The sequence below is a fragment of the Girardinichthys multiradiatus genome, chromosome 19 (genome assembly GCF_021462225.1).
Source record: "Girardinichthys multiradiatus isolate DD_20200921_A chromosome 19, DD_fGirMul_XY1, whole genome shotgun sequence".
In the NCBI taxonomy this organism is placed as follows: Eukaryota; Metazoa; Chordata; class Actinopteri; order Cyprinodontiformes; family Goodeidae; genus Girardinichthys; species Girardinichthys multiradiatus.
This window is the reverse complement of record NC_061811.1, coordinates 25,838,119-25,863,395: the sequence shown is the minus strand read 5'-3', so window position 1 is coordinate 25,863,395 and position 25,277 is coordinate 25,838,119. Positions and strand designations below refer to the sequence as shown.

Genomic DNA, 25,277 nt, shown 5'->3' with positions numbered 1-25,277 from the left:
ACCAGCTTTTTAAAAAAATGTATTTTGATGCACCTATGACAGTGACAATAAAGGATAGTCTGATTCTGATGATGCAATCCGGAACTGCTGCAAAAATTGAAACTCGAAGAAAACTAAAAAAAGAGGTTGATTTTTGCTGCTTTAACCTTTTGGGAAAAGGTGTAGCGTTGCTGACCTGTACATCTCCAGGGTCTGTGCAAACTGAAGCACATTGTTGTAGTCCCCAAACAGATTAGAGATGCAGACAGTGAAGTCCATCTTTTTATTCTCTCCTGCCTTGTTTTTCTTGTTTCTTATGGGAAGCCAGATGTATTCGGATCCATTCTGATCTGACTGAGTCAGAAGAGTGACATGTGTGGCATTGCAGTTTTGAGGAATCTGGCACATGACATCTGTGGTGACAAAGGGAAATCCGAAGTTGTCAGGGTGTTGTAAAACTTTTGCAGGAGTGGTTTCCCTTAGATAGCCAGCACAGCAGAAACAGCAGTGGAGTTCCTGGATGGAATCTCTCCGAAATATCCCGATGAGGCGTATGTCAAAGCCCGGCACTCTCTGGTCCATGTAGGCTGAGACCAATAAGTGCTTGGTGTTATTCAGAGGAGTAATGCTCTGCTCAGAGACTGATGATGGACAAAACCATGGAGCCACAGGCATCTCTTTAATGCTGGGTGATCTCTTGTTAACAATGACCATGACTGCACATACTGTGATGAAGAGGAGGAAGAGGAACATCCCTCTGATGGGTTTTGACATTCCCATTCTGGAACAGAAGAGATGGCTCTTCTAAACTGAGGGGGAATCTGGAATCAAAAAATGAGAAAACCGTTAGAGGCATAATATATCATAACTGAACCTGAGCTATATAAGATTCTGAATATTATAAGAAGTTTGTCCAAACTACAGCAGGACAAGATTGAATATCAATTGTGGACGCAATTTCAATGAGTGCAATGTTGCAATCACAATTGACTGCTGGGACACAGTATTTGGTAGGCAATATTTAAGGCATTCCAAATCTGCTTGTCAATAGTATATTTGGATGGTTTGCATGACTTGCACCATCTTTTTGCTAATAGGGATCTAAGTGACTAAAATGTTAAATCTCAAGGATGGGGGAGGAGGGGGGGGGGGGGGGGGGGGGGGGGGGGGGGGAGAGATGCGCATCATGATGGCAGAAAAGAGAGAAGAGTGAAGAAAACAAGGCACAATCACAATCAGTGTTTTCAACACAGAATTCAAGAACATTGAATTTTTCTATAGTACTGATACCCTCAAAACCAAGTTAAAATGGAAGTTTGCATCACCAGAATCCCTTCAATTTGTTACAACTACACCTTCCAGTGGTGTTTGTAGTGAGCCTACATGATTTATGAAGTGTAGTTGCTGTGTCAGAATTACAGTCCTTCATTTTTATGATGGGACAGTTACCCACCCAGTCCTGTTTTGGACTCTACACTGGAAACACTCACATATGAACAACCGAAGTAAAGGAAAGTTCTGGGAAAAATGTTCTGAGTCTCTTAGCCAAAACTATGTTTGACTGTTCTGTCCATAATTAATAAATAAGTGAATAATTAAGAACTAAGTGCTGCCACAAATTAGGATTCCCAATTTCATGCTTTACAACTATGCTGGCAACAAACTACCTGAATCATTAAACAGACTCGTGTTATGTGTAACCATCAGACATTCATCTTTTGATTTTACTTTAATGTGCCTTTATTATGGTCGTTTGTCTTTGTTACCTATTTAACTGAAAAAAGCAAAAAGCTGAATCTGCAAATAACACAAAGTTACACATGTGACATAAGGTGCAGCTTTATCATGCAATATTGCTGTGTACCCGTTTGCTTACTGAGCCTTAAATTAACTTTTGAGAGCACATATCTACAATAATTCACCCATAACACGTGAGTTAAATATCACTTTAATTTACTGAATTGTTTTAATCATCCCATAAGGCATCTGTTTATGATATTATTACTTAACCTATTTAATGGGATAAGGCCTAATAGTTGCCTTTGGATAATTATGTTGTTTTAAACCTTTCTACTTTTTACATTCTGTTCCCATAGTTCCACATTCAATTATGGCAATAAATGTTTAAACATGACATGGAATATCTCATAAAACAAAGCTCTACATGAACTCAACAAACCAGTCAACATATTCAGCATAATTTGAAACTGTATATTTAGGAACAATGTACACCTACATTGTTTTTAAATAAAATAAAAAGAACAAAATAGAATGTGAAGCCTAATAGCAGGTAGCCTAAATATTAGGTTGATAATTAAGGACTTCATCCCCACTGGTACCTGCTGGTAATATTTGAGCCTGAAGTAATTTCTGCACAACCTTTTTATAATCATCATACTAAAATTAATGTCAGGATGTGTCATGTGAACCAATACAGGGTAAAGAGGAAGTTTCAACAAAGAGGAAATGATTTTCAAAATTGATGAAAACGACAGAGCTGAGTGTTCTTTTGTTTTTTGTAAACACACATGATGAATGAGTGCTTTGTATCTAGGAAGAGAAACCAATGTTAAAAAGAGTAGAGTTACAATGTCTTGCAAAACAAGAACATTTTGTAATATTAGAATGAAAACGTTGACAAATTATTAAGGTATTTTATGTAATAGACTAACACAATGCAGAGCATTATTGTAAACTGGGAGGCAAATAATACACTGTTTATAGTTTGCTTACAAATAAGTATTCAAAATTGTGGTGTGCATTTGTATTCTGTCAGTTATTTAAGGAGGATTTCTGTCCTGATTAAGAGTTTAGTTAGTATAAATGTTTCTCATAAGATTTAATTCATATTTTATGTGGTATTCCAAATGAAGACTCCATAAGGATGAGAAAATTACCTAAATCAGCAATTCATAGTAATTAAACAAAAAAAAAAGGTAATGACTGCCTAGATTGAGTACACTTCATGTTAATGTGTGTCAAAATTTTTTACTTTAATATTAAAGACTTATAAAGACGTATATTTATAATTTTCTTCAAAGACTACAGCCCTGGCCACTGTGGAGGTGAAGTCTAACAAATCGCTTGCATCAGCTAGAGGACAGGTAGAAAGAGTTATCGGAGATACAAAGACTTGCTATTAGGGATGCATATTAATTTTATTTTATTTTTATTTATTTATTTATTTATTTTATTAGGATCCCCATCAGCTGCTGTTAAAACAGTTGCTATTCTTCCTGGGGTCTTGACTTCATCAAAAACATATGCGCCAACGCTTAGCAACATGAAAACAACAGAATGTACATACAACATTCACACGGATACATAACATATCCACATATAAATATATATACAGTACAGTACAGACCAAAAGTTTGGACACACCTTATTCAAAGAGTTTTCTTTATTTTCATGACTATGAATATTGTAGCTTCACACTGAAGGCATCAAAACTATTAATTAACACATGTGGAATTATATACTGAACAAAAAAGTGTGAAACAACTGAAAATATGTCTTATATTCTAGGTTCTTCAAAGTAGTCACCTTTTGCTTTGATTACTGCTCCACACACTCTTGGCATTCTGTTGATGAGCTTCAAGAGGTAGTCACCTAAAATGGTTTTCACTTCACAAGTGTGCCCTGTCAGGTTTAATAAGTGGGATTTCAAGCCTTATAAATGGGGTTGGGACCATCAGTAGTGTTGTGCAGGAGGTGGATACAGTACACAGCTGATAGTCCTACTGAATAGACTGTTAAAATTTGTATTATGGCAAGAAAAAAGCAGCTAAGTAAAGAAACACAAGGGGCCATCATTACTTTAAGAAATGAAGGTCAGTCAGTCCGAACAATTGGGAAAACTTTGAAAGTGTCCCCAAGTACAGTCGCAAAAATCATCAAGCGCTACAAAGACACTGGCTCACATGAGGAGCGCCCCAGGAAAGGAAGACCAAGAGTCACCTCTGCTGCGGACGATAAGTTCATCCGAGTCACCATCCTCAGAAATCACAGGTTAACAGCAGCTCAGATTAGAGAACAGGTCAATGCCACACAGAGTTCTAGCAGCAGACACATCTCTAGAACAACTGTTAAGAGGAGACTGTGTGAATCAGGCCTTCATGGTAAAATAGCTGCTAGGAAACCACTGCTGAGGACAGGCAACAAGCAGAAGAGACTTGTTTGGGGTAAAGAACACAAGGAATGGACATTAGACCAGTGGAAATCTGTGCTTTGGTCTGATGAGTCCAAGTTTGAGATCTTTGGTTCCAACCACCGTGTCTTTGTGTGGCGCAGAAGAGGTGAACGGATGGACTCTACATGCCTGGTTCCCACCGTGAAGCATGGAGGAGAAGGTGTGATGGTGTGGGGGTGCTTTGCTGGTGACACTGTTGGGGATTTATGAAAAATTGAACGCATACTGAACCAGCATGGCTACCACAGCATCTTGCAGTGGCATGCTATTCCATCCGGTTTGCATTTAGTTGGACCATCATTTATTTTTCAACAGGGCAATGACCCCAAACACACCTCCAGGCTGTGTAAGGGCTATTTGACCAAGAAGGAGAGTGACGGGCTACTGCGCCAGATGACCTGGCCTCCACAGTCACCGGACCTGAACCCAATCGAGATGGTTTGGGGTGAGCTGGACTGCAGAGTCAAGGTAAAAGGGCCAACAAGTGCTAAGCATCTCTGGGAACTCCTTCAAGACTGTCGGAAAACCATTTTAGGTGACTACCTCTTGAAGCTCATCAACAGAATGCCAAGAGTGTGTGGAGCAGTAATCAAAGCAAAAGGTGGCTACTTTGAAGAACCTAGAATATAAGACATATTTTCAGTTGTTTCACACTTTTTTGTTCTGCATATAATTCCATGTGTTAATTCATAGTTTTGATGCCTTCAATGTGAAGCTACAATAATCATAGTCATGAAAATAAAGAAAACTCTTTGAATGAGAAGGTGTGTCCAAACTTTTGGTCGGTACTGTATATATAAATTAATTAATTAATTAATTAATCAAATAATCTGCCAATTAATCAATTATTAATTAATTAACAAATTAAGTAGCCATCTACATGTGTTACTCCTGAGTAAACATAAATAATCTCAACCTTTTACAAAAATTATTTGTGAGATGTCTAAGAAGAAAACAAGGTCTCAAACAAAGCTTCACGGACTAGGCCTCGCTGTACAGATGACTGATACTAACATGGCAGACAAAGAGATGAACTGTGAGGAGTCCTCTGCGTTGACTGTATATTGGCATTAACATCAGTATTAGTCAAAGTTAGTAATTTTTTAACATATTGGTATTGGCCCGCTAACAAAACTGGGCCAATTTTAATAGATGATGTTTATTTTCATCTTGTTGCTATTTGTGTATGTATTTCAGGAGAGGAGTGAGGTGGACAGAGTGTATTTGTTTGGTTATGTGACAGTGATAGTGACACAAGATTGTGGCCCATTTAAAGAAAGTGTCAGGCTTGGTATGGCGGAGGACCCCAGATGGACAGGAAGCATCGGCGGTGAGCAATATGATTTAATCTTAGAAAAACAAAAAACTCAATCACAAGAGGAGGCAGGAACAAAATAATAAACAAGCAGGTAAGACAGGCATAGCATGATCCATAACTATCGGCTGAAAACAGGGTGATAAGATCCGAAATGTTTCCGTGAGGAATGAACAGAACAGAGGTGTCTATAGTGTATACATATATATATATATATATATATATATATATATATATATATATATATGTTTCTTGTAATTCACGACGACGTTTCCACACACTGCAGCAGGGATTTTGGACCACTCCTCCATACAGATCTTCTCCAGATCCTTCAGGTTCTGGGGCTCTCACTGGGCAATACGGACTTTCAGCTCCCTCCAAAGATTTTCAATTGGGTTCAGCTCTGGAGACTGGCTAGGCCACTCCGGGACCTTGAGATGCTTCTTACGGAGCCACTCCTTAGTTGCCCTGGCTGTGTGCCAGCCACGACCCATCTTCAATGCCCTTACTGAGGCAAGGAGGTTGTTGGATGAGATGTCCCAATACATGGCCCCATTCATAATCCCCTCAATTAGGTGCAGTCATCCTGTCCCCTTTGCAGAGAAGTAATCCCCAAAGAATTATGTTTCCACCTCCAAGCTTCACGGTAGGGATGGTGTTCTTGGGGTTGTACTCATCCTTCTTCTTCCTCCAAACATGGCGAGTGGATTTTAGAACAAAAAGCTCTATTTTTGTCTCATCAGACCACATGAACTTCTCCCATTTCTCCTCTGTGTTGGGGTCATCCATTTTGGGGGGATAGACCGGCTGGGCTGCGCAGTTCAACATGCGCAGCTCAACAGACGTCGCTGCTCTGACATCACCTGGGATTATAAAACCCACGGAAAGTAAACTTTGGCTGCCGTTTCCAGCGTGTCTCACAGGACGATGCAACGGAGGCACATAACTGGAGTGACAGAAACTTTCAGGCGAGTTACTTTTTCCTCCACACGTCCAGAGCTTGAAAGCTGGAATTCTGTCTGATACAAGAAGGTCAGAAGATTTATAAACCAAATGAAGACGCCTCCGGCGCAGGTGGAAATCCACAGAGGTTTTATTTCCAAGGAGACCCCTTGTTGATTCAGTCGACTACAACAGTTCCTCATATTTTCCCCGTTTTGGAGAGATGAGAAGTTCATCGTTTTTGAGTTGATCACTCTGGCCCCCCCTCCCCCACCGCCCGTTTTTCTTCAGACCTACGACCCATCCTCAACCGGTGAACAGAAGAAATCAACATCAGAGTAATTTTGTTCTACTTATTAAATCGGATAGGTGTATTTAGAAGTCTGGGCAGGGTGAAGCATAGTTAAGGTGAGTTAAGGTAAGTGTTTTATGCTGAGTGTTTGATTTGCTGTGCAAGTGTGCTGAATCGCGCAGCATGGATGCAATCAGCAAGGTATGTGTTTTTAGTTCGTGTCATGATTAGAGGGTGTTTGGGTTTTTGTTTGGGTTCTACTTATTCTTGTTTTCAGTTTACATTTTGGATCTTGTTTCTGTTTATTATTTTCCTAGCTGTGCTTTAGTTTCTTGTGTTGTGGGGGGGTTGAAGGTGCGGCCGCTGTGTGAACAAAAGGGGTTAGCTTCCAGCTAACCTCTGTAGCTGTGGATGAAAGACGACTCATTGTGTCCGCCAACCACACTGCATGTTAAAACGGTGATGCGGTCTCTGCTGTCTTCCTTCCAGACTAGGAGACCGCGTCTCTGCAGGGGCTTCTCTGGAACACAGTTTGCTTCTGCAGGCCTCAGAGAGAAAATCAGGCAATGCTTATACCTTAATTTCCCATTTTTATGAATGAATACTGGGTACACAAACAGTTATTCACTCGTACTTAACTGGTGCATATGATTGCGTGATCTTATGAAACTCTTGGATCCAGTTGAAGAATTATGTATTTTTGCCAGCAAAGAGACATCAGCGTGCTGGGCCTGCTCCTGTCCCGATGAGCACCGGCGTGGAGAGATCGGGCCATTGGAAAGGGTGTGCTTTTAAACAGTCAATGGCAGCATTGGACGTCCGCTGCTACCCCCAATCACAACACCAGAGGACAGCTCTGATTTCTATTCTTAAGTAATGATTTTTGGTTAAGAAATTATTTTTCTGAATTATGATTTTTATTATAATTTCTGATAAATATTAATTAATCAATAATCATAATCCTTACATCTGGATCATCCAAATTGTCACTGGCAAACTTCAGACATGCACTGGCTTGACCAGGGGGACTTTGCATGCGCTGCAGGATTTTAATCCATGGCGGCATAGTGTGTTACTAATAGTCTTCTTTGAGTCTGTGGTCCCAGGTCTCTTCAGGTCATTGACTAGGTTCTGCCATGTAGTTCTGGGCTGATCCCTCACCTTCCTCATGATCATTGATGCCCCACGAGGTGAGATCTTGCATGGAGCCCCAGACCGAGGGAGATTGACCATCATCTTGAACTTCTTCCATTTTCTAATAATTGCACCAACAGTTGTTGCCTTCTCACCAAGCTGCTTGGTGAGAACAATAGACGTCGTACGCTCGCTCACACTCCACATACATACTCTATACTCCCAGGTCCAGGTGCCGATACCCCATAGGGACAACCAGCCCCCGGACCCAGGAGGTGGTCCCCTTCCCTCAGGGGGTGGAGACAGGCAGATCGCCCCAGCACCTGAACCTGGGCTTGTGCCTGAACCTGTGAGATCTCTGCTGGCTGGTTCTGGCACTTCATTGTTCTCAGCTGCAACTCATCCAGCTAATGAGCTCATGGCTTTTTAAGACAGCTGCTGACACAGTCTGTTGCTGGAACATAGTCTCTGTTATGTGGACTTCTGTCAACCTGCCTGATCGCTTGTTGTCCTGCCTTCCTGTCGATCTGCCCATCTGTCTGCCTGCCTGTCGCCATATGGAACTCTTCTTCAGGAAATCTGCACTGTAAATATTTCCACGGCCAGAACACTCTCTCTCTGCTCGGATCCTTGGGGCTTCCTCATCCTCTGGCTTCTAACAACTCTAATCAAGGTCTACCTAAGTTGGAACAATAAAACCTCATTTCAATCTAATTCTGTGCATCGAATCTGTGTCATCTTCTGATTTGGTTATATTTCGACAACCTGAGTAAATATTTGATAGTATGTTCCAGCCAGCAGACATGTCGAAAAACAAATCAGATGAAGATGAACAGACCTCCTGGAGGGAACGCCTCCAATCCACTGAGACCATGCTTCAACAGTTGCTACAACAACAAAGGACGACAGATGCCCATCTCACGGAACTTGGTGTTATGGTACATGCCTTAAGTGAAATATTAACCAAACTCTCACCCGCTCCTTCCAATCCTCCAGCTCGTTCTGAGAATCCTCAGCCACCCACAACCCACTCGTCCGGAATCCGAGAACCTGATTTCCGTCCGTCTGAACTTTTTGATGGCAACCCTAATAATTTTGGTGGGTTTTCTCTCCAATGTGAGTTGGCTTTTATTCGTTCCCCCTCTCTGTTTCCGACTGCTGCTTCCAAGATCACTTTTATTGTTACCTCCCTAAAAGGATCTGCTTTACGCTGGGCGCACGCTTTTCTCACAACTAACCCTATTGAGTCTCTGAGTTACTCTGTTTTTTTCAGTCACTTCAAGGAAGTCTTTGATCAACCACTCCAACAGGAGACAGCTGCTAAGAAGTTACTTACCCTCAAACAGGGAAAGAGGGCATTGGCGGAGTTCGCCATCGACTTCCGGGTGGCAGCACAGGAGGTGGGTTGGGATGAAGCGGCACTCAAGGGTATTTTTGTGAATTCCCTTACAGATCAGATAAAGGACCAGTTGGTTTTAAGAGATCAACCTGTGAGCCTGGATGATTTAATCAAACTGTCAATCCGTATTGACAACCGCCTAAGAGAGAGACAAGCAGAGAGGAATCATAAGTCAGAGTGGCAGCACTTTATGGCACCTCGGACCGCTTACCTTGATACACCCACTTCCTCTTCGGAGGGATCTGTGGAACCTGAGCCTATGCAGGTTGGTCACACTCGTCTCTCTCCTGAAGAGCGACAACGTCGTTTTGGGGCTGGTCTTTGTTTGTATTGTGGACAAGGTGGACATTATGTTGCAAGATGCCCTAAGAAGGGAAAAGAGGGGGCTCGTCAATAGGTCAGGGGACTTTGATGAGCATGTCCGATTTTTCCCCTATATCTCGTCTGTGTTTTCCAGTCACTATTATTATTGGCCAAGAAAAGTGTCCAGTGGATGCTTTTATTGATTCTGGTGCGGAACAGAATCTTATTTCCTTGGATCTAGTTGACAAACTTAAGATACCTTCTCAGTCTCTCAACCACCCCCTTTCTGTTTCGGGCATCACTGGTCAAACCATATCTCAGGTGAAGTTTAAAGTGCCCCACCTTCACATCATTACCTCAGGTAACCACCATGAATGGGGTGAGTTCTTTGTTGTCTCCTCTATCTCCCCACAATTGGTTCTAGGATTTCCGTGGTTGCAGAGACATAATCCTGCGATTAATTGGGTGGAGGGCAGAGTAGAGAAGTGGAGTGATTACTGTCTCCAGAATTGTCTAAAGACTGCTGTCTCTCACTCTAGCAAACAAATTGAACCACCTGAGCCTGTTGATCTGTCTAAGATTCCTCCTGAATACCACAATCTTGCATCTGTTTTTAGTAAACAGTGGGCTCTTTCTTTACCCATGCATCGCCCCTATGACTGTGCTATTGATCTCCTTCCAGGTGCTCCGTTACCATCCAGCAGACTATACAATCTCTCTGGACCGGAGAGAAGAGTCATGAAGGAGTACATTGAGGATTCCTTAGCATCCGGGATCATTCGGCCATCTACCTCCCCCGTTGGCGCCGGCTTCTTCTTTGTGGGGAAGAAAGACGGCACATTAAGACCCTGCATTGATTATAGGGGGTTGAATCAAATCACAATCAAAAATAAGTACCCCTTACCACTCATTGATTCTATACATGACCAATTACACTCTGCCAAGATTTTTACCAAGCTCGACCTGCGCAATGCATATCATCTGGTTCGGATCCGAGAGGGTGACGAGTGGAAGACAGCTTTCAAGACTCCCCTGGGACATTTTGAATATTTGGTGATGCCTTTTGGATTGACTAACGCACCCGCTGTTTTTCAGGCTCTTATAAATGATGTTCTCCGTGATTTCCTCAACCTCTTTGTGTTTGTTTATCTGGATGATATTTTGATTTTCTCTCAGAACATTGATCAGCATCACCAGCATGTCAGGACCATACTCCAGAGGCTTTATGAAAACCAACTCTTTGTAAAAGCCGAAAAATGTGAATTCTGTGTTTCTTCTGTGACCTTCTTGGGTTTTATTTTTGAAGCAGGCAGGTACAGAACGGATCCTGAGAAGACCAAGGCAGTGGCAGAGTGGCCTACTCCAACGGATCGCAGGTAACTCCAAAGGTTCTTAGGTTTAGCAAATTTTTATAGAAGGTTCATAAAGAACTACAGTCAGGTCACTGTGCCTCTCACTCAACTCACCTCCTCTCTGAAAACGTTCCATTGGACTCCTGAGGCAGAGAAAGCTTTTTGCAAATTGAAAACTTTATTTTCTTCTGCACCCATTCTGACTCATCCTGATCCTAGTGCGCAATTGGTTGTGGAGGTTGATGCTTCTGACATTGGAGTAGGGGCCATCTTGTCTCAACGTTCTCCTATAGACAACAAGGTGCATCCTTGTGCTTATTTTTCTCGTCGTTTGTCGTCAGCAGAGCAGAATTACGATGTGGGAAATCGAGAGCTTCTGGCTATCAAGTTGGCGCTTGAGGAGTGGCGGCATTGGTTAGAGGGGGCGGAAGTCCCTTTTCTCATTTGGACTGACCATAAAAACCTCTCTTACATCCAAAATGCCAAGAGACTTAACTCCAGACAAGCCCGTTGGTCCGTGTTTTTTGCTCGTTTTAATTTTTCTATCTCTTACAGACCCGGCTCCAAGAACATCAAGCCCGACGCTCTCTCTCGCCAATTTTCTCATTCTGAGCAATCCAAGACTGAAGCTTCCATCTTACCGGAATCCTGCATTGTGGGCGCCCTCACCTGGGCCATTGAAAAGGACATCAGGGAGGCACAACAATCTGAACCAGACCCAGGTACTGGTCCTGTAGGCAAACTGTTCGTTCCGAACTCCGTCATCAATAAAGTTCTGGATTGGGTTCATAATAATAAACTTGCCTGTCATCCGGGGATTAATCGTATGATCACTTTTACCAAGAGGTATTTCTGGTGGCCCACTATGAATCCCGACATTAGAGAGTTTGTCGCAGCTTGTTCCACATGTGCCCGTAACAAGAACTCAAATCAACCTCCTGCCGGTCTTCTTCAACCTCTGTCTACCCCCAGTCGCCCATGGTCCCACATCTCTATTGACTTCGTCACTGGTCTCCCGCCATCTGACGGAAACACAGTCATCTTTACCGTTGTTGATAGATTCTCTAAGACTGTTCATTTTATTCCCTTAACTAAGCTTCCGTCTGCATTGGAGACTGCTCAACTTCTGGTTCTTCATGTCTTCCGTATTCATGGCATGCCCTTGGATATTGTCTCTGACCGAGGCCCGCAGTTCATTTCACAAGTCTGGAAGGAGTTCTGTAGGGCTATTGGTGCTACCGTAAGCCTTTCATCTGGTTACCACCCTCAGTCTAATGGGCAGACTGAGAGATGCAATCAGGAACTGGAAGTAGCATTGAGATTTGTGATTAATGACAACCCTTCTTCCTGGTGTAGACATCTCACTTGGATAGAATATGCCCATAATATTCATACTTCCTCTGCTACTGGTTTATCTCCCTTTGAGATTTCTCTGGGCTATCTACCTCCATTATTCCCCAGTATTGAACCTGACACTGTTGTCCCCTCTGTTCAGCATTGTATCTCCAGGTGTCGTAAGATCTGGCGTCAGACCAGGAGGACACTTCTACGCACTTTGGAACAGAATAAAAGGTTTGCTGACCGTCACCGTTCCACTGCACCGGTCTACTGCATTGATCAGAAGGTCTGGCTCTCCACCAAGAATATTAAATTAAAGGATACTACTCGAAAGTTGGCCCCCCGTTTCATCGGTCCTTTTGTCATAGAAAGGATCATCAACCCTTCAGCGGTGAGACTCAAGTTGCCAGCTTCTATGCACATTCATCCTACCTTTCATGTTTCACAGATCAAGTCAGTCTCGGAAAGTCCCCTGAATCCACCCACCAAGCTCCCTCCCCCTGTTCGTCTCATTGATGACCATCCAGCTTCCACAGTCAATCGTATCCTCGATGTTCGACGTAGGGGGCGTGGTTTTCAGTACCTTGTGGATTGGGCTGGATATGGACCTGAAGAAAGAACCTGGGTACCTCGTTCTCTTATCCTGGACCCTGCTCTCATTACATCTTTTTACAGACGTCATCCGGAGAAACGTTCGGGATTGCCTGGAGGCAATCGTTGAGGGGAGGGTACTGTGAGATCTTTGCTGGCTGGTTCTGGCACTTCATTGTTCTCAGCTGCAACTCATCCAGCTAATGAGCTCATGGCTTTTTAAGACAGCTGCTGACACAGTCTGTTGCTGGAACATAGTCTCTGTTATGTGGACTTCTGTCAACCTGCCTGATCGCTTGTTGTCCTGCCTTCCTGTCAATCTGCCCATCTGTCTGCCTGCCTGTCGCCATATGGAACTCTTCTTCAGGAAATCTGCACTGTAAATATTTCCACGGCCAGAACACTCTCTCTCTGCTCGGATCCTTGGGGCTTCCTCATCCTCTGGCTTCTAACAACTCTAATCAAGGTCTACCTAAGTTGGAACAATAAAACCTCATTTCAATCTAATTCTGTGCATCGAATCTGTGTCATCTTCTGATTTGGTTATATTTCGACAACCTGAGTAAATATTTGATAGAACCTGAGCGACCCCGGCCTGGACCCCAATCCCCCGCCCCAACCCCAGTCCCCAACCACTCCCATCTTCATCCGGAGAGGGGGCCATGTACAAAAGAGGGGTCTACTTGGTCCAAACAAGCCCGCCAACCAGAGCCGCCACAGAATAAAATAATCCCAACCCCCAATTAATCAACTTGTTGATATTGTACATAGCCCATTAGTCTTCATTATTCTTTAATTCTGCTTGGTAGTTTAGTTTAATTGTTTTAGCATAGTAAAGAGTTTGTTGATTTAAATATGTTTGACTTTGAGTTGACTTATTTTTGTTAATAAATTCTAGTATTTTAAGAAATTGTGTGAATTCATTCCATATATGTGCAGAGTTTATGCTGTTCAATAATGCCAGAGCTCGTCTCACACCTTTCTATTATGTCCTAATACCATCGCCTTAATGGGGCTGGTATTCACAGGACAATCCTTAACATACCGAAATATTATTTGATAAAATATTAAAATATTAATATTAAAATATTAATATTAAATATTAAATAATATTCTCAGATTCATATTTACAACAGTTTGCCACAGGACACAAGAATACCAACATTGCTCATTTTGTGCATCAGTTTCTGAACAACTGCAGAAACTGTTTTAAATCACAGATAAAAATAACATATGTTGTCATCTGTAGTTTATTTTAAGAAATGTTCACACAAATGACCAAAACACAATTCATTCATAACTCATCTGCAATTAACAATAACAAAATCCTCTTCATATACACCACATACCACCAACTACAATATTCTTTCTACCGTAGTACTAAAATACAGTTTTCATTGTGTTTCTATGAAATGTTTATGATTATGTGAAAAAATTACTTATGGTGTTCCTCGAGGATCCGTTCGTTCGTTCGTCGTCTTCCGCTTATCCAGGACCGGGTCGCGGGGGCAGCAGACTCAGCAGAGACGCCCAGACGTCCCTCTCTCCAGACACCTCCTCCAGTTCCTCCAGGGGGAGCCCAAGGCGTTCCCAGGCCAGCCGAGAGACATAGTCCCTCCAGCGTGTCCTGGGCCGTCCCCAGGGCCTCCTCCCGGTGGGACGTGCCTGGAACACCTCCCGAGGAAGGCGTCCAGGAGTCATCCGGTATAGATGCCCGAGCCACCTCAACTGGCTCCTCTCGATGTGGAGGAGCAGCGGCTCTACTCCGAGCCCCTCCCGGATGGCCGAGCTCCTCACCCTATCTCTAAGGGAGTGCCCGGCCACCCTACGGAGGAAGCTCATTTCAGCCGCTTGTATCCGTGATATCGTTCTTTCGGTCATGACCCAAAGTTCATGGCCATAGGTGAGGGTAGGAACGTAGACCGACCAGTAAATTGAGAGCTTTGCTTTTCGGCTCAGCTCTCTCTTCACCACAATGGACCGGCACAGCGCCCCCATTACTGTGGCAGCCGCACCGATCCGTCTGTCGATCTCCCGCTCTATTCTTCCCTCACTCGTGAACAAGACCCCGAGATACTTAAACTCCTCCACTTGAGGCAGGAACTCCCCTCCAACCCGAAGAGGACAAGCCACCCTTTTCCGGTCGAGTACCATGGCCTCGGACTTGGAGGAGCTGATCCTCATCCCAGCCGCTTCACACTCGGCTGCGAACCGCCACAGCGCATGCTGTAGGTCTTGGCTAGAGGGGGCCAGCAGGACCACGTCATCCGCAAAAAGAAGAGACAAAATCCACTGGTCCCCAAACCAGACCCCCTCCGGCCCTTGGCTGCGTCTAGAAATCCTGTCCATAAAAGTTATGAACAGGACCGGCGACAAAAGGCAGTCCTGCCGGAGTCCAACATGCACTGGGAACAGGTCCGACTTAGTGCCGGCAATGCGGACCAAACTCCTGCTCCGCTCATACAGTGACCGGATGGCCCCTAATAAAGGGCCCCCGATTCCATACTCCTGGAGCACCCCCCACAGGGCATCACGAGGGACACAGTCGAATGCCTTCTCCAGGTCCACAAAACACATGTGAACCGGTTGGGCAAACTCCCATGAACCCTCGAGCACCCTGTAGAGGGTATAGAGCTGGTCCAGTGTTCCACGGCTGGGACGAAAACCACACTGTTTCTCCTGAAGCCGAGGTTCGACTATCGGTCGGTCCCCCTTCTTATAAAGGGGGACCACCACCCCAGTCTGCCAGTCCAGAGGCACTGTCCCTGACCGCCACGCAATGTTGAAGAGGCGTGTCAACCATGACAGCCGTACAACATCCAGAGACTTGAGGTACTCAGGGCGGATCTCATCCACCCCCGAAGCCTTGCCACCGCGGAGCTTTTTAACCACCTCGGTGACTTCAGCCTGGGTGATGAAAGAGTCCATCCCCGAGTCCCCAGCCTCTGTTTCCACCACGGAATGCGTGATGGCAGGATTGAGGAGATCCTCGAAGTACTCCTTCCACCGCCCGATAATGTCCTCAGTCAAGGTCAGCAGTCTCCTGCCCCCACTATAAACAGTGTTGGCAAAGCACTGCTTCCCCCTCCTGAGGCGCCGGACGGTTTGCCAGAATCGCTTTGAGGCCAACCGGTAGTCCTTCTCCATGGCCTCACCGAACTCTTCCCAGGCCCGAGTTTTTGCCTCTGCCACAGCCCGGGCCGCAGCACGCTTGGCCTCACGGTACCCGTCAGCCGCCTCAGGAGTCCCACAAGCCAACCACAGCCGATAGGACTCCTTCTTCAGCTTAACAGCATCCCTTACTGCCAGTGTCCACCACCGGGTTCTGGGATTACCACCACAACAGGCACCGCAGACCTTACGGCCGCAGCAATGGGCAGCAGCATCGACAATAGATGCGGAGAACATGGTCCACTCGGACTCTATGTCTCCAACATCCCCCGGGATCTGGTCGAAGCTCTCCCGGAGGTGGGAGTTGAATACATCCCTGGCCGAGGGCTCCGCCAGGCGTTCCCAGCAGACCCTCACTATGCGCTTGGGCCTGCCAAGTCTGTCTGGCTTTCTCCTCCTCCAGCGGATCCAACTCACCACCAGGTGATGATCAGTGGACAGCTCAGCCCCTCTCTTCACCTAAGTGTCCAAAACATGCGGCCGAAGGTCTGATGATACGACAACAAAGTCGATCATCGACCTCTTGCCTAGGGTGTCCTGGTGCCAAGTGCACTGATGGACACCCTTATGTTTGAACATGGTGTTCGTTATGGACAATCCGTGACTAGCACAGAAGTCCAATAACAAAACACCACTCGGATTCAGATCAGGGAGGCCATTCCTCCCGATCACGCCTCTCCAGGTGTCATTGTCGTTCCCCACGTGGGCGTTGAAGTCCCCCAGCAGAATAATGGAGTCCCCGGGAGGGGCACTATCTAGCACCCACGACAGGGACGCCAAGAAGGCCGGGTACTCTGCACTACCACTCGGCCCGTAGGCTGAAATGATAGTCAGAGACCTCTCCCCAACCCGAAGGCGCAGCGATACGACCCTCTCATCCACTGGGGTAAACCCCAACACGAGACGGCTTAGCTGGGGGGCAACAAGCAAACCCACACCAGCCCGCCGCCTCTCCCCGTGGGCCACTCCAGAGTAGAAGAGAGTCCAACCCCTCTCAAGGAGATGGGTTCCAGAGCCCACGCTGTGCGTGGAGGCGAGCCCGACTATTTCTAGTCGATATCTCTCGACCTCCCGCACAAGCTCAGGCTCCTTCCCCCCCAGCGAGGTGACATTCCACGTCCCTAGAGCCAGCCTAAGCATCCGGGGATCGGGCCGCTGAGGTCTCCACCTTCGTCCGCCACCCAATCCTCTTTGCACCGGTCCCTCACGGTTCCCCCTGCAGGTGGTGGGCCCACTGGGGGATCCTCGAGGATCCATTTATGTTTTTGTTTTTTTTAACAAACTACTAAAGATACAATGTTGTGATTCCTATAATCTGAACATGCTTCTTATTTTACATTAAGACTTTTGTAATACTTAGCAACAAGTATACCCCAATCCCCCGCCCCAACCCCAGTCCCCAACCACTCCCATCTTCATCCGGAGAGGGGGCCATGTACAAAAGAGGGGTCTACTTGGTCCAAATAAGCCCGCCAACCAGAGCCGCCACAGAATAAAATAGTCCCAACCCCCAATGAATTCCAATCCCAACCCCATTAGCCCCCCACCCCATATGAACCCCGACATGAATTTACCCACTGGGCCATCCCCAACCAGAACACAGATATCGAGTACAGGCCCCCGAACCCAAGCGCTAGTAATCCCAGATCAGGAGATATGTATTACTTCTAATTTATCTGAATGAAAAAAACAGTATACAGACCCTAAGGAAGTGAAGAAACATTTTATGCCACCAAATGCCACTATGGTTTTAGTACATTGCTTTGAGGGAATGATAATTCAGGGTTAAAGTTCTTTTGATAGGAAGGCGTGTGCAAGTTTCGTCCTTCTGTGTACTTTCACATACGTTGGAAAATTACTGTTATGCAGTATACAGAAGTTCATCTCTCTTTTTACGGTTGAAAGGAATTTACAAACATTCAGAGTCATAAAACAGGATAATTCTGCTTTCTGTAGAATGAAAACAGAGACAGTTTAGGCTGATCTTAGAATCTTATAAAAAAGGGATGTGAATCATTCTTTGTAAACAAGTTTTGCTAAGGTTCGTTTGCTTATTTTGTTGACTTTTTCCTCATTGGACACTGTTGAGAAAAGTGTCTTTTTACATTGAATGTCCTCTGGGTTTCACTTTCTCTGGCTACTTAAATAAAAAATAATAGCTGGTTGGACTTTCATACACTTTGCAAGACTTTGATAAAATGTAAAAAAATCTTTTAACTTTCAATATAAATATCAGTCTTTTAAATACAAAAACACTGATAATGTAAAGTGGCAACTACAGGTCCTTCTCAAAATATTAGCATATTGTGATAAAGTTCATTATTTTCCATAATGTCATGATGAAAATTTAACATTCATATATTTTAGATTCATTGCACACTAACTGAAATATTTCAGGTCTTTTATTGTCTTAATACGGATGATTGTGGCATACAGCTCATGAAAACCCAAAATTCCTATCTCACAAAATTAGCATATTTCATCCGACCAATAAAAGAAAAGTGTTTTTAATACAAAAAACGTCAACCTTCAAATAATCATGTACAGTTATGCACTCAATACTTGGTCGGGAATCCTTTGCCAGAAATGACTGCTTCAATGCGGCGTGGCATGGAGGCAATCAGCCTGTGGCACTGCTGAGGTCTGATGGAGGCCCAGGATGCTTCGATAGCGGCCTTTAGCTCATCCAGAGTGTTGGGTCTTGAGTCTCTCAATGTTCTCTTCACAATATCCCACAGATTCTCTATGGGGTTCAGGTCAGGAGAGTTGGCAGGCCAATTGAGCACAGTGATACCATGGTCAGTAAACCATTTACCAGTGGTTTTGGCACTGTGAGCAGGTGCCAGGTCGTACTGAAAAAAGAAATCTTCATCTCCATAAAGCTTTTCAGCAGATGGAAGCATGAAGTGCTCCAAAATCTCCTGATAGCTAGCTGCATTGACCCTGCCCTTGATAAAACACAGTGGACCAACACCAGCAGCTGACACGGCACCCCAGACCATCACTGACTGTGGGTACTTGACACTGGACTTCTGGCATTTTGGCATTTCCTTCTCCCCAGTCTTCCTCCAGACTCTGGCACCTTGATTTCTGAATGACATGCAGAATTTGCTTTCATCCGAAAAAAGTACTTTGGACCACTGAGCAACAGTCCAGTGCTGCTTCTCTGTAGCCCAGGTCAGGCGCTTCTGCCGCTGTTTCTGGTTCAAAAGTGACTTGACCTGGGGAATGCGGCACATGTAGCCCATTTCCTGCACACGCCTGTGCAAGGTGGCTCTGGATGTTTCTACTCCAGACTCAGTCCACTGCTTCCGCAGATCCCCCAAGGTCTGGAATCGGCCCTTCTCCACAATCTTCCTCAGGGTCCGGTCACCTCTTCTCGTTGTGCAGCGTTTTCTGCCACACTTTTTCCTTCCCACAGACTTCCCACTGAGGTGCCTTGATACAGCACTCTGGGAACAGCCTATTCGTTCAGAAATTTCTTTCTGTGTCTTACCCTCTTGCTTGAGGGTGTCAATAGTGGCCTTCTGGACAGCAGTCAGGTCGGCAGTCTTACCCATGATTGGGGTTTTGAGTAATGAACCAGGCTGGGAGTTTTAAAGGCCTCAGGAATCTTTTGCAGGTGTTTAGAGTTAACTCGTTGATTCAGATGATTAGGTTCATAGCTCGTTTAGAGACCCTTTTAATGATATGCTAATTTTGTGAGATAGGAATTTTGGGTTTTCATGAGCTGTATGCCAAAATCATCCGTATTAAGACAATAAAAGACCTGAAATATTTCAGTTAGTGTGCAATGAATCTAAAATATATGAATGTTAAATTTTCATCATGACATTATGGAAAATAATGAACTTTATCACAATATGCTAATATTTTGAGAAGGACCTGTAGAACAGAGGTTTGCTTGGGAGCATTGCAATAAAAAAAGTACAACGTTATTTCAATGGTATATATTTTAGCATTTTGATTAAAACCCTACACATGTTTTTGTATTTTGTTGTTTTTTATAAGCATAATAAAAAAACAAAATAGCACCAACATGCAATATTAAAGTTTAACTAATGCTTATTTAACACCAGAAAAACATGTTTTAAACCTTAAATTCAACAATAAAGGGTCATGATTTTTGAGTCCAAATTTCCTTTATTTCTTCCAAAACGTGTAACTATAATCTATTCCTAATTGCTAAACTGCCTCAGATACACAAATCTGCACCTATGACTTATGGTTTTGTCTTGTTTAATTAGACTGCACTGCCTGGGAGTAGCACACAATCTCTTATTTCATGAACAATTTAATTCTGCTAATGTCTTTCCATGTCCAGTTATGGCACAAGTTAAACTATTGTCCTACTCTCTGTTAAGAAATCACTTTGCCAGTTATGTGTTTGCCACAGGACACAAGAATACCAACATTGCTCATTTTGTGCATCAGTTTCTGAACAACTGCAGAAACTGTTTTAAATCACAGATAACCATGCTTGCTTGTCATCTGTAGTTTAAGAAATGTTCACACAAATGACCAAAACACAATTCATTCATAACTCATCTGCAATTAACAATAACAAAATCCTCTTCATATACACCACATACCACCAACTACAATATTCTTTCTACCGTAGTACTAAAATACAGTTTTCATCGTGTTTCTATGAAATGTTTATGACTATGTGAAAAAATTGCTTATGGTGTTCCTCGAGGATCCATTTATGTTTTTGTTTTTTTAACAAACTACTAAAGATACAATGTTGTGATTCCTATAATCTGAACATGCTTCTTATTTTACATTAAGACTTTTGTAATACTTAGCAACAAGTATACCACAGTGATTCTTTTTTAAGCTGAGATTAAAATTACCTAGGTACGTCAATTTCTATTTCTGGTATTTCAAATGATAAACTGATGTGGAGAAACCCTAATGTCTTTAGAACAGCGCTAGGCTGGTTTAAATCTTATTTGTCTGACAGATTCCAGTTTGTTCATGTAAATGATAAATCATCTTCAAACTCCAGGGTTAATTGTGGAGTACCACAGGGTTCAGTGCTTCGACCAATTCTCTTCACTATATATACAGGTCCTTCTCAAAATATTAGCATATTGTGATAAAGTTCATTATTTTCCATAATGTCATGATGAAAATTTAACATTCATATATTTTAGATTCATTGCACACTAACTGAAATATTTCAGGTCTTTTATTGTCTTAATACGGATGATTGTGGCATACAGCTCATGAAAACCCAAAATTCCTATCTCACAAAATTAGCATATTTCATCCGACCAATAAAAGAAAAGTGTTTTTAATACAAAAAACGTCAACCTTCAAATAATCATGTACAGTTATGCACTCAATACTTGGTCGGGAATCCTTTGCCAGAAATGACTGCTTCAATGCGGCGTGGCATGGAGGCAATCAGCCTGTGGCACTGCTGAGGTCTGATGGAGGCCCAGGATGCTTCGATAGCGGCCTTTAGCTCATCCAGAGTGTTGGGTCTTGAGTCTCTCAATGTTCTCTTCACAATATCCCACAGATTCTCTATGGGGTTCAGGTCAGGAGAGTTGGCAGGCCAATTGAGCACAGTGATACCATGGTCAGTAAACCATTTACCAGTGGTTTTGGCACTGTGAGCAGGTGCCAGGTCGTACTGAAAAAAGAAATCTTCATCTCCATAAAGCTTTTCAGCAGATGGAAGCATGAAGTGCTCCAAAATCTCCTGATAGCTAGCTGCATTGACCCTGCCCTTGATAAAACACAGTGGACCAACACCAGCAGCTGACACGGCACCCCAGACCATCACTGACTGTGGGTACTTGACACTGGACTTCTGGCATTTTGGCATTTCCTTCTCCCCAGTCTTCCTCCAGACTCTGGCACCTTGATTTCTGAATGACATGCAGAATTTGCTTTCATCCGAAAAAAGTACTTTGGACCACTGAGCAACAGTCCAGTGCTGCTTCTCTGTAGCCCAGGTCAGGCGCTTCTGCCGCTGTTTCTGGTTCAAAAGTGACTTGACCTGGGGAATGCGGCACATGTAGCCCATTTCCTGCACACGCCTGTGCAAGGTGGCTCTGGATGTTTCTACTCCAGACTCAGTCCACTGCTTCCGCAGATCCCCCAAGGTCTGGAATCGGCCCTTCTCCACAATCTTCCTCAGGGTCCGGTCACCTCTTCTCGTTGTGCAGCGTTTTCTGCCACACTTTTTCCTTCCCACAGACTTCCCACTGAGGTGCCTTGATACAGCACTCTGGGAACAGCCTATTCGTTCAGAAATTTCTTTCTGTGTCTTACCCTCTTGCTTGAGGGTGTCAATAGTGGCCTTCTGGACAGCAGTCAGGTCGGCAGTCTTACCCATGATTGGGGTTTTGAGTAATGAACCAGGCTGGGAGTTTTAAAGGCCTCAGGAATCTTTTGCAGGTGTTTAGAGTTAACTCGTTGATTCAGATGATTAGGTTCATAGCTCGTTTAGAGACCCTTTTAATGATATGCTAATTTTGTGAGATAGGAATTTTGGGTTTTCATGAGCTGTATGCCAAAATCATCCGTATTAAGACAATAAAAGACCTGAAATATTTCAGTTAGTGTGCAATGAATCTAAAATATATGAATGTTAAATTTTCATCATGACATTATGGAAAATAATGAACTTTATCACAATATGCTAATATTTTGAGAAGGACCTGTATGCTTCCAAAAGGTAAAATTATCAGGCAGCATAGGATAAATTTTAATTGTTACGCTGATGATACTCAGCTTTACTTATCCGTAAATCCTGATGAGCCCAACCAGTTAGATAGACTACAAGCATGACTTGAAGACATAAAAAGGCTTTAAATTTTCTGCTTCTAAATTCAGACAAGACAGAAATTGTTGTCTTTTGACCGGAGTCTTTGGAAAGAAACTGCTTAGTCAATCACTTAACCTGGATTAAATTGACCTCCGGTAATAAAGTAGAAAACCTCTGTGTTTTATTTTTTTTTTTACCAGGACATGTCATTTAAATACCATATTAAACAGGTTTCTAGGATTTCCTTCTTTCACCTCTGCAACATTGCCAAAATTAGAAATATCCTATCCAGGAGTGACACTGAAAAACTAATCCATGCATTTGTTACTTCAAGGCTAGACTATTGTAATTCTTTACTATCAGGATGTCCACAAAATGCAGTTAAAAGCCTTCAGCAGATTCAAAATGCTGCAGCAAGAATTCTGATGAAAATTAAAAAGAGAGATCGTATTTCTCCTATTTTAGCTTCCCTTCATTGGCTCCCTGTTAAATCCAGAATATAATTTAATATTCTCCTCCTCACATATAAAGCCCTTAATGATCTAGCTCCATCATACATCAGAGATCTGATTGTTCCATATGTTCCTAACAGAGCACTTTGTTCTCAGACTGCAGGTTTTCTGGTGGTTCCTAGAGTCTCTAGAAGTAGAATGGGAGGCAGATCCTTTAGTTATCAGGCTTCTCTCCTGTGGAACCAGCTCCCAGCTTTAGTCCGTGAGACAGACACCCTGTCAACTTTTAAGGCTAGGCTTGAAACTTTCCTTTTTGATGAAGCTTATAGTTAGAGTGGCTTAGGTTATCCTGAGCTATCTATGTAGTTATGCTGCTATAGGCTTAGGCTGCTGGAGGACATAATGACCACTTTCACTCTCTTCGGTGCATTCTCACACTACTCTGCAATTTTGCATTATTTGTTGTTAATTCAGCCTTTAACTTTATGTTCTCTCTCTTTTCTCTTCCTAGAAGCTACATCTGACCTGACTCTGTATCTATCTGTGAGACCTTCCTGGAAGGGGGCATCGTCCAAGCCTTTGCTGGCAACAACTGAATGCTCACCTTCTACCGATGATCCAGTTGGGCCTGTCTCTTAGTGTTTAACCCCGTCTCTCTCCTAGACATGGCAATTGACTGAGCTTTTACTGTAACTAATTATATGTGCTCTCTTACAGACTCTAACATTGAAAACTGGCTCAACGTTTCCTAGATGAAATGACTAAAAGGAGCTACAACCATTAACATTTACTTTTCCTTCCCATAGAAAGTACTCCTGGATCACTCCTGACTCTCTCTCTTGAGTCTGGACATTAGACACCTGACCTCCTCATGGCTACTCCACCAGAGACGGTTTTCCAGCATAGCCTGAAAGAGAGAGGGCCTGCCTGCCTATCTGCTGCAAATGACAGTGAGTTTCCACCAGAACATACTCAGAAGAAATCTGGCCAAAAGCCCCAAATCCACAGAGATGGACAACGATCCGTGCTGTTTGTCAGAGCCAGAAGACTGTTACGTAGATGTCATCTTGAAAGCACATCTTATGCGGCCAGAAGAGAAACAGGCCGGAGCATAGTTCCTCCTGGAGAAGTTAAAGTGGACAAGGAAGGAGCGAATGTTCCACCAACAGAACGGGAGAGGGGCTGGGTTTTTGGACTGATAGAGGACTATGTGCCATGACAGTCTGACTCTGGAGCGATCAGGAAACTGAGGGGGGTAACGTACAAACACACACACATTTGCATAAATCTTTTCTTTTTTCTGAAATGAAGAAAGCTTGTTAACCGCTGCTCATGTGACACGCTTGCTTGACGTTGATAGACGTAGCAGGTTAAAATATTATTTTAGGGTTTGAAAAGTCTCTTCAAAAGGATGATAACTTATGCTAATTTGATACTTTCCAGTTAATTCTTTTGGAGACGCAAGTTCTCTCACTCTTCGTGGAATATTCAGGGTCAATTATTATAATTATTACAAGTTATTAAAAAGCAGAGGAAGTTACACTTTCAAAACTCAGCAGTAACCATGCGTTTCTATGTCAGCTTCAGGACAGATCTCATGAAGGAGCATTTTCAAAACCCATCGCATGTGTAACACCTGATGGGCTCTCCTTCAGGCATTCTTTTCTGTTGTTCTGTTGAGTTTGTATTCCATAAATCCAATGGGTAGAGACCTCATGAAAATAGGCTTAGTTTTACTGCAGGTGGTCTTCATAAAGTCTTTGACACAGTACTTACAGTGGGTGCAGTTTTTTTCCACACGCTCTAAGTTACGCTTATGGCAGGTGCAAATTCATTTTTTCACATCAGCTGCTGGGAAGACGTTACATTGGCTGTTTTTCCCCCCTATTCTGATTCATGCAGGGTGTTGATTTACATTGTACCTTATATCAGGTCCTGACAAAAACTATGAAAGGCTTGGTTCTGCAGTTTGTTTCTTTCCTCTGGGGAAGGAAAGGAATCCTAATCACATCTGTGCTGCACAGGAATATAAC

General features: G+C 43.6%; 1 protein-coding gene across 3 annotated transcripts in view; it reads right to left on the bottom strand.

Moving 5' to 3' along the window:
• The window catches only part of LOC124855353, a 53,034-nt gene that overhangs the window by 6,171 nt on the left and 21,586 nt on the right, over positions 1-25,277 (bottom strand). For all 3 annotated transcript variants that reach the window (XM_047345135.1, XM_047345134.1, XM_047345136.1), the window contains exon 2: positions 176-800. In XM_047345135.1, coding sequence (XP_047201091.1) covers positions 176-759 — 584 coding nt within the window. In that variant the 5' untranslated portion in view covers positions 760-800. The remainder of the gene's footprint in view (positions 1-175; positions 801-25,277) is intronic.